At 35.8% G+C, this 13788-nt stretch overlaps 1 protein-coding gene across 2 annotated transcripts; it reads left to right on the forward strand.

The window, feature by feature from the left end:
* The first annotated feature begins 1677 nt into the window (after window positions 1-1677).
* Window positions 1678-10238, forward strand: OLFML1 (olfactomedin like 1). Of its 2 annotated transcripts, none has more exons than XM_014938314.1 (3): window positions 1678-2081; window positions 4162-4450; window positions 7833-10238. In XM_014938314.1, exons 1-3 carry the CDS (start codon window positions 1956-1958, stop codon window positions 8609-8611), a joined length of 1194 nt encoding a protein of 397 aa, XP_014793800.1. In that variant the 5' UTR covers window positions 1678-1955; the 3' UTR covers window positions 8612-10238. The 2 variants fall into 2 exon arrangements, with proteins under 2 accessions (XP_014793800.1, XP_014793801.1); XM_014938315.1 differs by having other exon boundaries at window positions 4165-4450.
* Window positions 10239-13788: the final 3550 nt, after the last annotated feature.

Raw genomic sequence — 13788 nt, forward strand, 5'->3', positions numbered from 1 at the left:
ACTGATGCTCTAACATAATCCAATAAAAATCTCCAAAGAGGCTACTGACTTATTACAGAGGGAAACCCAGACTCCAGACTGTAATGAAAAATAATATTAAAAGTCATAAAGTTAAGATACTACTTCATATTACCTTAAAATAGGGCTTACAGACATAACTTGCGTCAAGCATGTTCCAAACTGCAAGCAAACCATTATAGGCTTGTTTTATAGAGAAGTATGATTTCTCCCTAAGCTAAATGAAGAAATTAACCTATTGAATCACACAGTCTTCATCTCCTGATTATTGTGATAGACATACTAAACTCAGAGAACAACTCTGAAGGATTACAGGTTCAGCTAGGAAGTTAGAAAAGAGAATGTTTTTGTGTTCTTCCCCAGCGTTGAAGTTGATTATTTTGTGGAAAAGACGACAGCACACTTTGTCAAGATGTCCCATAGGACATAATCAAGAAAGACTATACACTTACTAGGGTGTCTATTCTCAGTGCATAATCCTTCAAGGATCCAAGCAGGCAAGCTTTCCATCCTCCCAGTCAGTTCTGGAGTAAAATGAAATGACACTGGAGTGGAGAATTAAGTATTAGCCTCTCTGTGCATCATTGACTTTGCCTGTAAATAGGAACTGGCAAGTTGTTTACACCTCTTAGGATAAAGCAATATTAAAAGAAAAAATACTTCTCTATGCACGTCTGTGAAATTTGCCTGTAAAGCACACATAACTGTACCTTGCAACAGTCAAGCAAATGGAGGTAAAAATCTGCCTGCTGTGACACTTTCTCATGAATTCTGTCACGAGTCATGCTTACACAGAAGACACAAAGAATAGGAAAGCTGTGTAAATGTGAGGGGAAAACTGTAGAAACTGTCACGAGTCATGCTTACACAGAAGACAGAAAGAATAGGAAAGCTGTGTAAATGTGAGGGGAAAACTGTAGAAAAAGAAATAGGGGAAAAAAAAAGGAAGAGGTGGAGAATTCTGAGAAACAGACATCCAGTTTGGCTTCAGATACAAAGGGAGCTTTCTAACATCCTAACACATGGTTTCCTAGCAAATATAACGTTAGCCATAGCCACTTACATTTCCAGACAAGGCATTCAGTCACAGAAATCATAAAAATAAAAAAATCGCCTCAAATGCAATATACTCATGTCAGTTAATAATAATTAATTTTTAAGTCATCCTAAGTAGAATTATTTTTGTGAAAGAAGAGACCTATCAAGGACTCCATTAAATTGACACAGAACTGTGTTAAGGATATTGATTTTACCTAGAAAAGTACTGACAATAGAAGAGGGGAAGGAAAAAGATATTTTTTTTAATTATTTTATCTATGGTTTTCAGTCCTACTGTAAATAGGGTGAATACTGGAAGTGAAAACAATTGCTTTAGATTGTTTTACAGTAATAGCTGTGGTTGTGGAAATAGCTACAGACATGCATTAGGTCTTCCTGTGAAAGAATGACCAGTGCTCCACTGACTTTGAATCTATGCTGACTTACACCAAGTACATGCTGCGCAGTGTTGGTCACACAGGAAAGCAGATGGGAGGAGAAAGGAGGCAAAATAACTTATTTTTATTTGTATTTAATAAAATTTGGCCTATGGGCTTTATGTGACTCAGTACTGAACATCTGGGATTGATCACAGGATCACATACTGGAAAGCAGTCATCTGGCTTCTAGAAATAAACACATTCAGTTCTTCTGCCACAACCTTATTTTTTTAGTGATAAACTGCAACAGCCTTTTAAAGTCTTTTTAATACTTGCAGCCACAGTATTTTTAACTTTTTTTTTGTGATTTTTAGTATGACTTTTTCACATCATGACATCAGACAACTGTTAAATTTCATTTAATTCTGGACTGGCAGTAGTGTTTGGGATTGCCCTCCACACGCACACACACATACACAATTAATTCGCTACTATTTTGTTTCAAAATTTTATGAAACAATGGTAGTTTTGAAACTCCAATTTTTATCAGTTCTCTTCCTCACAAGCATCATGGGAGCGGCACAATATACGATGCAAGATGCAGCTCTGATGAACTACATTGACCGGCGTTTCCTAGCTTTAGAGGTACGTGCTTTCTGTATCGTTCTGTACTGCTGCCTAACTGCACAGGGGTTTGAAAATGGGTGAATGCTCTTCTTTGTCTGTGAGCACAGACTCCATTTTTTTTCAAATAAATAAGTAAAATTGCAGCTAAACCTTTAACAATAATGATTCCTAATCACCTACATTAATTATTGTGGGATATAATTTCAGAATGTTATTTTTATTCTGTTACTGCTTGTATATTTTTATGACATCAGGGAATTTAGCTAAACATGCAAATGCTTATTGTACTGTCACAGTCCATCCTAGGGAACTGTATGACCATATTGTCACCAGTAGAAGTGCTGTCAAGTATTAACAAGGAGATAAAAATTTACAAGGCATTTTTTCTATGTACAGATGAAGTTACCTGGAAGAACAGTTTAAGACAAATTTGTGTAAAGTAGTAGTGCATCTGCATTTTAACTAGGAGTTGAAATTATCCCCTTACAGGTGGGAGACTGAAATAGGTATTTGCTTTCAATTAATTATATAAAAGTACCAGTACTTGCTTCTTTTTCTGCAGTAAAAACTACCAGTTCTGTAAAATACCTTTTTCAGTATGGACATGCTGTAATCGTCCATAGTTTGTCTTATATCATTAACATGTCCTTGGCTCCTGACTGGCACGGGTGGACTTTTAGAGAAGCTTTAACTTCTCTGATCTCGCATTCCCTTTTTGTAGAAAGCTCTCACTGGTCTTAACTTCATAACACAGAAAGAACCGAAGGATTAGCCTGGTATTCTGTTCCCATTGTGTAGACTGAGATTTAAATTTTATTAACCACTATAGGAATAACTTCACATGGTAATTTCCATTCATTTGGCACACATTAAAAATGACATAATTCCATCTGTGGCATTTGGTGCAAGGGGCACCAAATAAAGAACAGGAAATTGGGCGATATTCAAGAGAATACTTGAAAACATTTAAAATAAAGTTTTTTCAGAAAGTAATTAAACAACTTTCTAGGGACTTATGGCACATATAAATGGGGAGAGAGGGGCACACACAAAAACCACAACTCACAAAACAAACCACCAAGTTTACATGGAACATATGTATACTGTACTAATGATTCAGTAAACTCAGACATTCCCTTGTCAAACATCAGCTTAAAACAAAACAACTAAAATTTGTGCATAAAACGCCAAATCAGAACACGCAATCTGGCCATTAGATCTCCTGTGATTGTGTGCTTGGGATTAAATACTGGCTCAATTTCCTTACCTTCCCAAAGTAGCAGTTGGGCTTCTGTTTTCAGGACACCTATGATCTTTAGATAAGCAGCTACATTATAACAGAGAAATCAATTTCCTCACCTTTAAAATGTTGATAATTTGAATCTAGAAACATTTGTTTTTTTTAAATACCTCCATATTTTCAGGACACCTATGATCTTTAGAGAAGCAGCTACATTACAACAGAGAAATCAATCTCCTCACCTTTAAAAATGTTGATAATTTGAATCTAGAAACATCTGTGTTTTTTTTAAATACCTCCAACAATTTGGAAAACCCCCCAAAACTTCTCAAACATAGAGATGTCAATATTTGCATTTTCTATTTCAAATGGATGAAAAATAGCCACACTAGATACTGTCCTGGTCAGAAGAGGTGTATTTATGTGAAATATTCATATTTGTAGATTTTTTGCAGAAAACTTTTTAAGGCTGCTTCACTGGTGGTCCTGCAGGAGGAGTTCTGATAAGTTTCTGGGAAGCAAGTAATCAGAGATCACGTGCCTTTAAGTATCTCTGGCTGTTTCCCCAGAGCACTCCTCTCTCTTTAGGCAGCAAAAAGTATCTGGTTGTCAGTAACCACATCAAGAAAAAAAAAAAAGAAGTGTATTTTTGTCCAGAACTGTGAATGCTAGTGCCAGTCTAACATGTCCTCTTCATGTAGATATACAGCAACAGACAATCAGTTTGAAATAGATGGGGGGCAAGGGGACTAGAAAGGAGAGAATAGCACAGTTTTTAAAATAATCATGAATGAGGTTGTAATCTATACAGAATATACACATATATCCATGTATTTTCTTTCTGTGCTCTAACTCAAGAAGAGGCTGGAAAGATGCAACCAAGACATACTGGATTATGTGGAAGAATTCCGAGACTTTTCAAAGATGGTACTGTCACGCCTGGCAGGACTGAACAATTATAAGGCTGAGGTTAAAAATGAAGTAGAGAATTTGCTAACAAGAATTGAACGAGCACAAAGGGACATTGACTATTTTGGATCTGTCACAGATTCTAATACATGTATAGAAGTACATGAAGACCTGGTGAAACAGCAGCTACTGGAAGAAGCAGAAGAACAAAAGAAACTTAAACTCATGCTTAATGCAAGTAAGAACAGTTTATTTTTCAGAAATTTGATCTGAATGAGACAGTCTCCTTGCCAATGCATGTATGCTGATATGGGGATAACAGATTTTCAGGAGTTATGTGAATACCACAGATAATTGCATGGGGTTTTGGCTGTGTCAATAGTAGACTTAAAACAAAAACAACAACAAAAAAAACAAACTACAAAAAAGATATGGGAGAGGGAGGCAAAAACAACAAGAAAAAAAACCAAACTACAAAAAAGATATGGGAGAGGGAGGGAAGAAAGCCCAATTCAAATGTTTATTTTGCAGATACTCTACTGCATATCAAATTGATTCTTTGGAAGCTGCTTTTTATTATAAAGTAAAAAGCCTCTGAAGGTCTGCTCTGGCAAAGTCCTAGAAAAAATGCCAGTGCACTTCCGAGTATAGCAGCTATACCAAGGAATTAATGGTGGTCTTTGTTTTTTGTAGTGGGCAGGGGTCAAAACCTCAACTGAAAAGTGAACTCAGAAGTTAATAAAAAGACTTAACTCACTTCTACAATTTGCACCTCTTTTACTGTCCTCCTCTGTTATTTTTTTCTCCCCCTCTCCTCTCCATGCACTTTATCAAGAGAGCACACTGGCTTAGGTTCAAGCAAAGCTCAGTTCTGATTTTAAAATTAAGTGTCATGGTACCTAGTGTGAATAATATATGCACAATCTGTACCTTTTTTTTAAACAAGTTAAGTTTTATAATTATAAATATCTTTACCTTAAGAAAGTTGAGTTATAGATGTAAATTACGTGTTGTAGATATATTTGAATTATACTTTCAAAACAAATTAAGTTTTAAAATTATAAATATCTTTTCCTTAAGAAAGTTGAGTTATAGATGTAAATTACGTGTTGTAGATATATTTGAATTATACTTTCATTTTCCTTCAACAGTAGTAAGAAAAAAATAAACAATAAGAAATATAAACTGCTTTCTTTTTTAAAAGGCAGATGAAAGATCTTTAACCTCATCAATTATACATTTCCAGTAACTTAAACAGAATTAGACTGTTTTTAGATTACAGATAAATTCACAATTTGATCGCTGAACTTTTCCAGCAAAGCAGTATTAAGGCAGATGGCAACAGAGGCAATCACCTATTCTGCTTCTAAACTCTAATCCAACACCACAATTGAGTGCTCCAAATATCAAGATCTCTCTTTTCCATATATAGATTTTTTTGAACATAAGGGATTTTTTTGAGAGTCAGAAAAATTTAGGGATTTTTAAACTGACTCTGGTCAGGACACTTTGAAAATTATATGCTTATGAGAGTTTCAGAGGGGAAAAAATTACTTTCTATTTTTCCCTTGTTGGAAATTATTACTTTTAATTTTATTGCAGCAGTTCATGGCAACTTCACTTTTGTCAGTACTAGTCAGATACTTGTCCCATTGAAGTTGATAGCAAAACTAGTCCCTGTGTAGATTTTACAGCACTTGGGAAAAGTAGCAAGACCCTCAACTCCAGCAAATAGCAGCTCTGCTTCTATGCTTTCATATTATTTTTACTGAGTCACTCCAAAACTCTAGAAAAAAAAAGTGGGGGTTTAAGTCCAACTTTGTTAGTTAGTTTTGTTCAAGTTCACACAGACTTGAAAATAACAGTCAAGAAGAATCACTGTTTTCACACATGCAGTAGTTGATACCTCATCCCACTTTGGGTGGGAAACTGGAAATTATCTTCTGCACATTTTGGGATATGATAAAGAGTGGGCTTTGAAGGCATCATTGGGGAGAATGCGGAAAAAATTTGGTAAATTTTTTGCTCACTGTGAATGTCTCAGTTTCTCAGTCTTCCTGCAGGCTGCTATGAAAGTCAAGAAGAGTCAAAAAGCTTCTCTCAAGAAGACAGATGGAATTAAAAGATTTTAGATAGTAATCTGGTTATTTCTTCTGCATCTTCTATGCTTTCATATTATTTTTACTGAGTCACTCCAAAACTCTAGAAAAAAAAAGTGGGGGTTTAAGTCCAACTTTGTTAGTTAGTTTTGTTCAAGTTCACACAGACTTGAAAATAACAGTCAAGAAGAATCACTGTTTTCACACATGCAGTAGTTGATACCTCATCCCACTTTGGGTGGGAAACTGGAAATTATCTTCTGCACATTTTGGGATATGATAAAGAGTGGGCTTTGAAGGCATCATTGGGGAGAATGCGGAAAAAATTTGGTAAATTTTTTGCTCACTGTGAATGTCTCAGTTTCTCAGTCTTCCTGCAGGCTGCTATGAAAGTCAAGAAGAGTCAAAAAGCTTCTCTCAAGAAGACAGATGGAATTAAAAGATTTTAGATAGTAATCTGGTTATTTCTTCTGCAACATCTTTTGCTAAAGCTGCCTAGGTATTTTTACTCAACAGTTCTAAGTTTCTAGAATCTATCTAATCAATAAACATTAATTTTGGGAAAGCTATTGTGGCTTGCTCAGGGAAGGTGCACCAGAATGAGGATTTCCAACCAAAAAAATCAAATCCATGCTATAGCAGCAATATCCAAATGCTTTGGTTAGAGAGTCTCAGTACACACGAATGACGTAAACGTTGCTTTCTACAGGCAACTGGAATCTTGCCACTGACTTCAACAGGTTCATATCAGGCCAAATAGAGAGGCTGGTTTTGTTTCTCCATTTCATCCAGCGCCAGAACTTCCTGCCTTAGGGCTTTGTTTGCTCTGCTTACTAAAACGGCTGCACTTCACTAAAGGCAATTCTTTCAACTTCAAATACTGTCTGTGCTAATTTATGAGTGCCTTTGGTAAACAAGTTTGTGAATATGCTTTGCAGTAGAGTTTTTCCTGGAAAGGATGGTCCTTGATAAAGATCTTAGTTTCTAAATGCCTGAGTCTTAACAAGCTTGGTGCTTTTTGGTCTTAAATATCTGTGAAAAGTGCATAAAAAATGTAATGAAGCCAAAACTACGACTTGCTCTCCGATGGTGCCAATTTTATCCCTATAGTAAGGTAAACAACTGTGTAATTCCACCAGCCATGCTTCCAGTATAAGAACTGGTAGCACAGACATTGTACCAGTTTATTTAAAGGCCACCTTAATGTAATGTGCTCTTGCTCTCCTCTCAGGTACACAAATAGAATCCCTTTTGATAACACTGGTCTAAAAGACCAGAAAACAATACACTATGAGTAGCTGAAGATATGCAGTATCCTTAGCAGGAGATGTTGAATATGTCTTATAAAATTAGCTTCAACACTACTTACTATAGCCATATTGCTGACACCTTTACTGATATATCGACCTTGGCCTTATAGTTGGCTTAAAAGGAAACTAAGTAACTCAAAGAAAGGAAACTAGAAAATTCACAGCTATTCTAATTTATTTATTTTTTTTGTCTTTCGGTGTTTTCTTGCAGGTTGTGACCACATGCTTGTGGGTATTAAGTCCATAAAGGTAGTTAAGAAGACTGGAGATAAGCATGGCTCTTGGATGAAAGATCCTGGCAAAAAGCATACAAAGATTTATTTATTGAATGGTTCTGTAAATGATGTTATTTTTGAATTTTCAAATATCATGACATTCATGGAAAGTAATCATACACTAAAGGCTCGCAGAGTCACCTTGCCATTTCCCTGGGAAGGAACTGGTCACATCATATATCAGGGTTTCCTGTTCTATCACAAATATGGCTCCTTAAATGAGATAATTAAATTCAATATCCAGAAAAGAAATATAAGTGACCAAATGCTACTGCCAGGGGCTGGAAGGATTCCTGCTTATCAGCTTTCTCCATCTACAAAAATAGATCTTGCCATTGATGAACAAGGACTCTGGGCAATCCATGCAGAACCAGAGACTGGAGGAAAAATTGTAATTACTAAAATCAACCACGTAACCATGGCAGTGGAGCACACTTGGGACACCTCATGCAATAGCAAGGATGCTGAAGCAGCTTTCATGGCATGCAACACGCTCTATGTTGTCTACAACTCTCCTAGCGGAGGCACCTCTCGCATACAATGTGTTTATGATGTGTTGGGTGCTGTAAATACTTATGAAATCCCAGTATTGCATTTTCCAAAACGTCAGGGTAGCCATTCCACCATACACTACAATCCTAAAGAAAAGCAACTTTTTGCTTGGGGTGATGGATCCCAGATCATTTACAAGCTTCACACAAAGCAAAAAGTCTAGAATCTTTAGCAACTTTTCAAATACACTTAAAACCTATCAGTCCCACGTCAACTTGATCAATAAAGCATATTAAAAGTACACTATTCCCATTTGTAACACCTTTCGTTTATTTTACATAAATTTAGACTTACATACCCCAGTGATCTTAAACTAATGTCCAAAAAAGAATATGTAAAGACTCTGTTACTATGAATTATATGGTGATTAAATACCACACATGTGCAACTCACACACACAAATCAAAGACTAAGGATAAGTAAAAGAAAAATAATCCATGTCTGACATGTTCTCTTCCTATCAAAACTATGTATTCTGCTTCAGTGTCACGGAAGTCAAAAGTCCTTCCTGTCCAATACACATTATCTGACAATCTTCACTACCTTGAAGCTCACTGTAGGAAGCAGTTTTGTGAGCACTATAAAATCACATGCTTCCAGAGAAATTATCTGTAAGTTTTAACAGGAGAGGTTTATTATATCACAAAGCATAGGAGTATAAAAATAAACCACGTTTGTGAGGTTGTAACATTCTTGCGCATTACACCAAGGCTATTCCTAATCACTGAACCTCTAGACTATTTCCATGAAATTTCCACACTTTTGTTATGCACATAACTGTACAGTCTATTTTTGATCCTGCTAATATATTTGCTACAGCTAAATATCCACTTTTATCAGCTTCAATTTCCCACCTTCCAATTTTTTTCAGTGGACCACTGCTTGTGTGTCAGAAGGAATGCTCCTAGATGATCTGTTCTGTACCACACAGTATTTTTTAAGTCTTTTACATATCACTCTAATTGTTTCCTTTCTTATTAGCCCTCTATCAGCCTCTAGTTGTGAGGCATTTTCTCAATACTTCAAATATCTTCCATTGCTCATCGCAGAATCTTTTCTATCTTATTCTCTGACTCCAGCAAAATACACGTACAGAAAAGGTGACCCCGATGACCACAATAGTGCAAGTGAGGGCATGCCACTGGCCTGTCCTCGTTTTGTGACTAACAGATAAAATCCAGGTAAATACTAACATATTTTTGTTTCAAAAACAATATTAAAAGACCCAAACAAACCTTAGACTTTTACTTGTGAAATATAGGTACTAGCTGTAGGTTTTGGATTTTAATGAAAGCTGCGTTTTGGTTTAATAAACCCAAAAAAAACCCAAAACACAAAAAATTGTGCTTGAAATGCAATCCACAGCTGTTTCTACAGAAAGCCCATTTTGTTCTTTACACTGAAAGAGCTGTTGTTCTGTTTAAAAATAGCTTCGACAGAATAGCCAAACATCAGGGAATGATTTTGAAAAGGAGTTCCAGAATACAACAAAGACGTCTGGACTGCTGAGATGCAACATGCTCCTCTGCTTTTTGCAAGAAAAACTGTAATGTTCTAAGCAGCCTTCATGACTGCAGCATTACTTCTGTGCTACAGAAGCCATGGGAAGCACAGTTAAAGACATCCTCAGGCTGAAAGTAAGGTGAGCTGGCACTGAGTTCCTGTGTGACCGTTGGTCAAAGGGAGATTCAAATATTATTATTCACTTTTATTCCTCACTTTTAACGTTACAGTTAAATACAAAATGGTATTAGCCACCTTTGGAATCCTTTGAGATCTTTTGCTGCAAAATGATGTGTAATTTTCTTTACTTAATAAATAAATGCTTTTGATGTAAATATGGATTGAGTCTGCTTTTTAGAAAAGGCACTCTTGGAATATGCGATGCACCACACTATTACACAACAGAGAAAGCCTACGTTATTATTCCATATGGAGATTACAATGAGCAATCCCCAGAAGTTCAGGCAGGGTCCTTTCTGAACCTTGCTGCCCTGGAAATCCAAGCTTCATAATGAATTAAAAGGTACTACCTATTTTTGATAAAAGGAGAAAGTTTTGTACAGATGACTGTCACTAGGTTATCTCATAACAGAGAATGCAAAAGAAATGAAAACAAATAAAACAGAATAACAAAATTTTCCCAAATCTCAAAATTAAAGTTGAGTTACAAGGAGGGTCAAATTTTCAAGCCTTCTGGTTTCAAGGATGTATATGAACAATCAAACAACTTGAAGAGCTAGAATTCCCAGATGTTAATCCTGATACTGATTTGTGGACAAACCATTTGTTTGTCAATCACAATCATAAGAGAACAAGGACAAGGCTGCGATAAAGCTCCCTCTCTTCTTGCAAACCATTTGTGCGCAATCATAAGAGAACACGGACAACAAGGCTGCGATAAAGCTCCCTCTCTTCTTCACTGATGTCAGTTACCTTGTCCTTTTTCTGCTTTGTCATGATTACCCTTTCTCATGGTAAGATCAGACAGCAGGTTTCATTCACAGATACTCCTCATCTTGCATGCCCTCCATTCTTTGTGCCAGCTCTTCGACAAAGGGCTGGTTCAGGTCAGGATAATCTACAAGGATTATGATTTAGCCAAACATTTTCCAGTGTTAGATGTGCAAATATAGGTGCTGTGCACACACATATGTAGCCTTAAAAAATTTCTATAATCTAGGGATTACTTAGTCCTGCTATTCTCACTGACAGCATAACCCATGATATTAATTTGTCTTGGGGTTAATTATTTCAAAATACCTATAAAAGACTCTCTTCTTTTAAACTCCTTTTAAAATAATTTTGAACAAGTAGAATCTTTATGTGGAAAAGGTTAAACATGTAAGTGTTTGTGTTTACTACAGATAACCATCTGCTTTTCCTTTTTCCATTGAGCTGACTTTTCCCTGGGATCAATCCATGCAGTGAGTCAATCTGTACCCTATGATTACAAGACTGGGTCTTTTGTTTCTCCTTTTTGAATAGTTTCTTAAGAGTAGGGGAAGAAAGGAAAAAATATCTGTAGAGGATGTTTTGTAATTTGATACACATTAAGAAGTATCTCAAAAAGTAAATATTTTTTAAGTGGTTAATGAACTGCTTTTGTATTTCCCAGTACTGCCTTCATCTAACTAAAGACAGTCTGAAAGATCCCATATGGGAGCAGCTGTAGAAATGCCCATTGTAGGATGTGTAGTGACTGTATTTGCCTGTAAAGAAAAATACACCTTTGTTTCTGACTTGTTTACCTAAACTTCTAGAAGTAGAAAATTTAGTGCTACATGAACATTTCCGTTCCCCATAAAATGAAAAAGCAGTTTAGGTGGGGTTGTTTTTTTATTCCCAGAGTAAACATCATCTAATTCACCTCTTTGTTTTTCTTAAAATGAGGATGTCCAGTAGAACTTGAATATGTTATGGTCTAGATTTCCTTTAAATTATATGGGGTTTAAAAAGTGGAAACCATCAAAATTGACACTGATCTTACACTTAAGCACTTTTGTGGGGATTTAAATATAGTTCAGTCAGAATATTTAATTTAAACAACACATTGTTTTAGGAGAATATTTAATTTAAACAGCACATATACCCAATTGCTTTGTCTTTTACAGGCCCAGTCTTACACTGCTTGCACTATCATTGTCCATTTACTTCAGCTGAGGGTTCAGAAGATAAAGCGTCAGTGTAATTTCCTGTGTACATACTCAATTTGAAATCGATACTGTGCCATGTAGACGGATGGTTCTCCCTGTAAAAGCTACAAAGATTTACTTTGGCTTTATGCTCAGACTGTATTTTTCCAAAAGCAATTTTAATGTGTCTGCAAGATGCATGCTGATTTAATGCCAGCTTTCCAGTGCCACATGTGCAATGGTAAAAACAACTTTGACAGAAAAAGTTTTCTTTAGGATAGGTGCAAAACCCGATTTAAAGCCTTGGCTCTTCTCTGTATGGATGCAAAAAACCGAGGGAACCATCTGAAATCAGGTATTTCAGTCCCAGAAGCAATCAGTCTGAACTATGTACAGAACTCATATCACTGTGGAAAACGTTATCTCTTATCAAAACCTAAACAAACAGTTTCATTTCAATAATCTTTTTAGCAGAAGCAATTTTGCTGACTGCTACAAACTGCTTGTTTTCTTCAATATTTTGGAAGTTAGTGACTGCATCCAGTAAAAATGCATTTTCTATTCAATTGTTTGGGTACAAAATGCAAACATAAACTTGCAGGATTAATGACAGGAGTAAAGTCAAAATGTATTGCTCTAAGTTTACAAGGATTTGCATGTAGACAAACTGAAACAGCCTCCAGACTACCCTGCATCCTTTTCCTTTTAGTGCATCTTTCTTATCATAAGAAAAATAACACACTCCCATCCTCGTTGCATATTTGTACAACTACATTCCTAACTACAAAACAACTACATTCCTGTCTTTTCAACAAATAATTTCTTATTAAATTTCAAATCAGTATCATTCATTCCCCAATTTACAAATACCATAACTTATAGGATACACACTTTGAATAAATCTTTTTCTTATCAAATTTGTACTGAAAACAATGTTTTGTTTTACTAAACAATAGATGCAAAGGATGTACAGTTTCTCTATCTGAGCAATTTAAAATACGTTAGCATGGGTCATATACTTGTAAGTTTATGTTTTGACAAGTACAAGTGCACATACATAAACAGGAAAAAAAAAGGGCACACAACTGTACAAATATAAAGCAATTCATATATGCTATTGTAGTATTCCAGGTGAAATCAGAACCACAAAACCATGTATCTTAAGCTTATTTCATAACCTGAAACAAATCCCCTCCTTTCTCTTGAAGAGCAGAAGAGATCTAAATTTTTAAGTGAAAACATTTTTCTCCACACCCAGAACCATCCAGCTACTCCTGCAACATAAACCTCCATAGGCAAAGCACAGCACTGAGATCCAGGTGGCACAATTAAGCTGCAGTTGATTTATTAGCTATGATTTTAGTGACTCCCTCTAGTGGAGCTATATGGCAAGGAAAGTGCTGCTTATCATAGCCTCCCAGTTAACTTTTTGGTGAAATATTTATATTAACATTTGCTGTCATGATATTTTTCTGCTATTACTCACAACATCAAACTAACTACAGCACTATAAGTATTAGTATTCATAAAAATCACATTTTAATTTCACCCTTTTTTGTGTCTATGCTCAAAAAAAATGAATTGACTGTTTAGTGAGGAGCTACACCACCACATGACTGACGATCCAAGAAAACAATAAGGAATGCTTATAAACAAGATATGAATACTTTTTAAAAAGGAATGCAGCATGTTCATAGAAATAGAA

This window comes from Calidris pugnax, unplaced genomic scaffold (assembly GCF_001431845.1).
Source record: "Calidris pugnax isolate Ruff unplaced genomic scaffold, ASM143184v1 scaffold93, whole genome shotgun sequence".
Classification (NCBI taxonomy): Eukaryota; Metazoa; Chordata; class Aves; order Charadriiformes; family Scolopacidae; genus Calidris; species Calidris pugnax.

Bases quoted from the DNA above. Each gene is read 5' to 3' on its own strand.
- OLFML1 (XM_014938314.1), top strand. From the start codon at position 1,956: ATGGTAGTTTTGAAACTCCAATTTTTATCAGTTCTCTTCCTCACAAGC. The intron at 2,082-4,161 runs GTACGTGCTTTC...CTCTAACTCAAG, and splicing joins GGCGTTTCCTAGCTTTAGAG to AAGAGGCTGGAAAGATGCAA. The intron at 4,451-7,832 runs GTAAGAACAGTT...GTTTTCTTGCAG, and splicing joins TAAACTCATGCTTAATGCAA to GTTGTGACCACATGCTTGTG.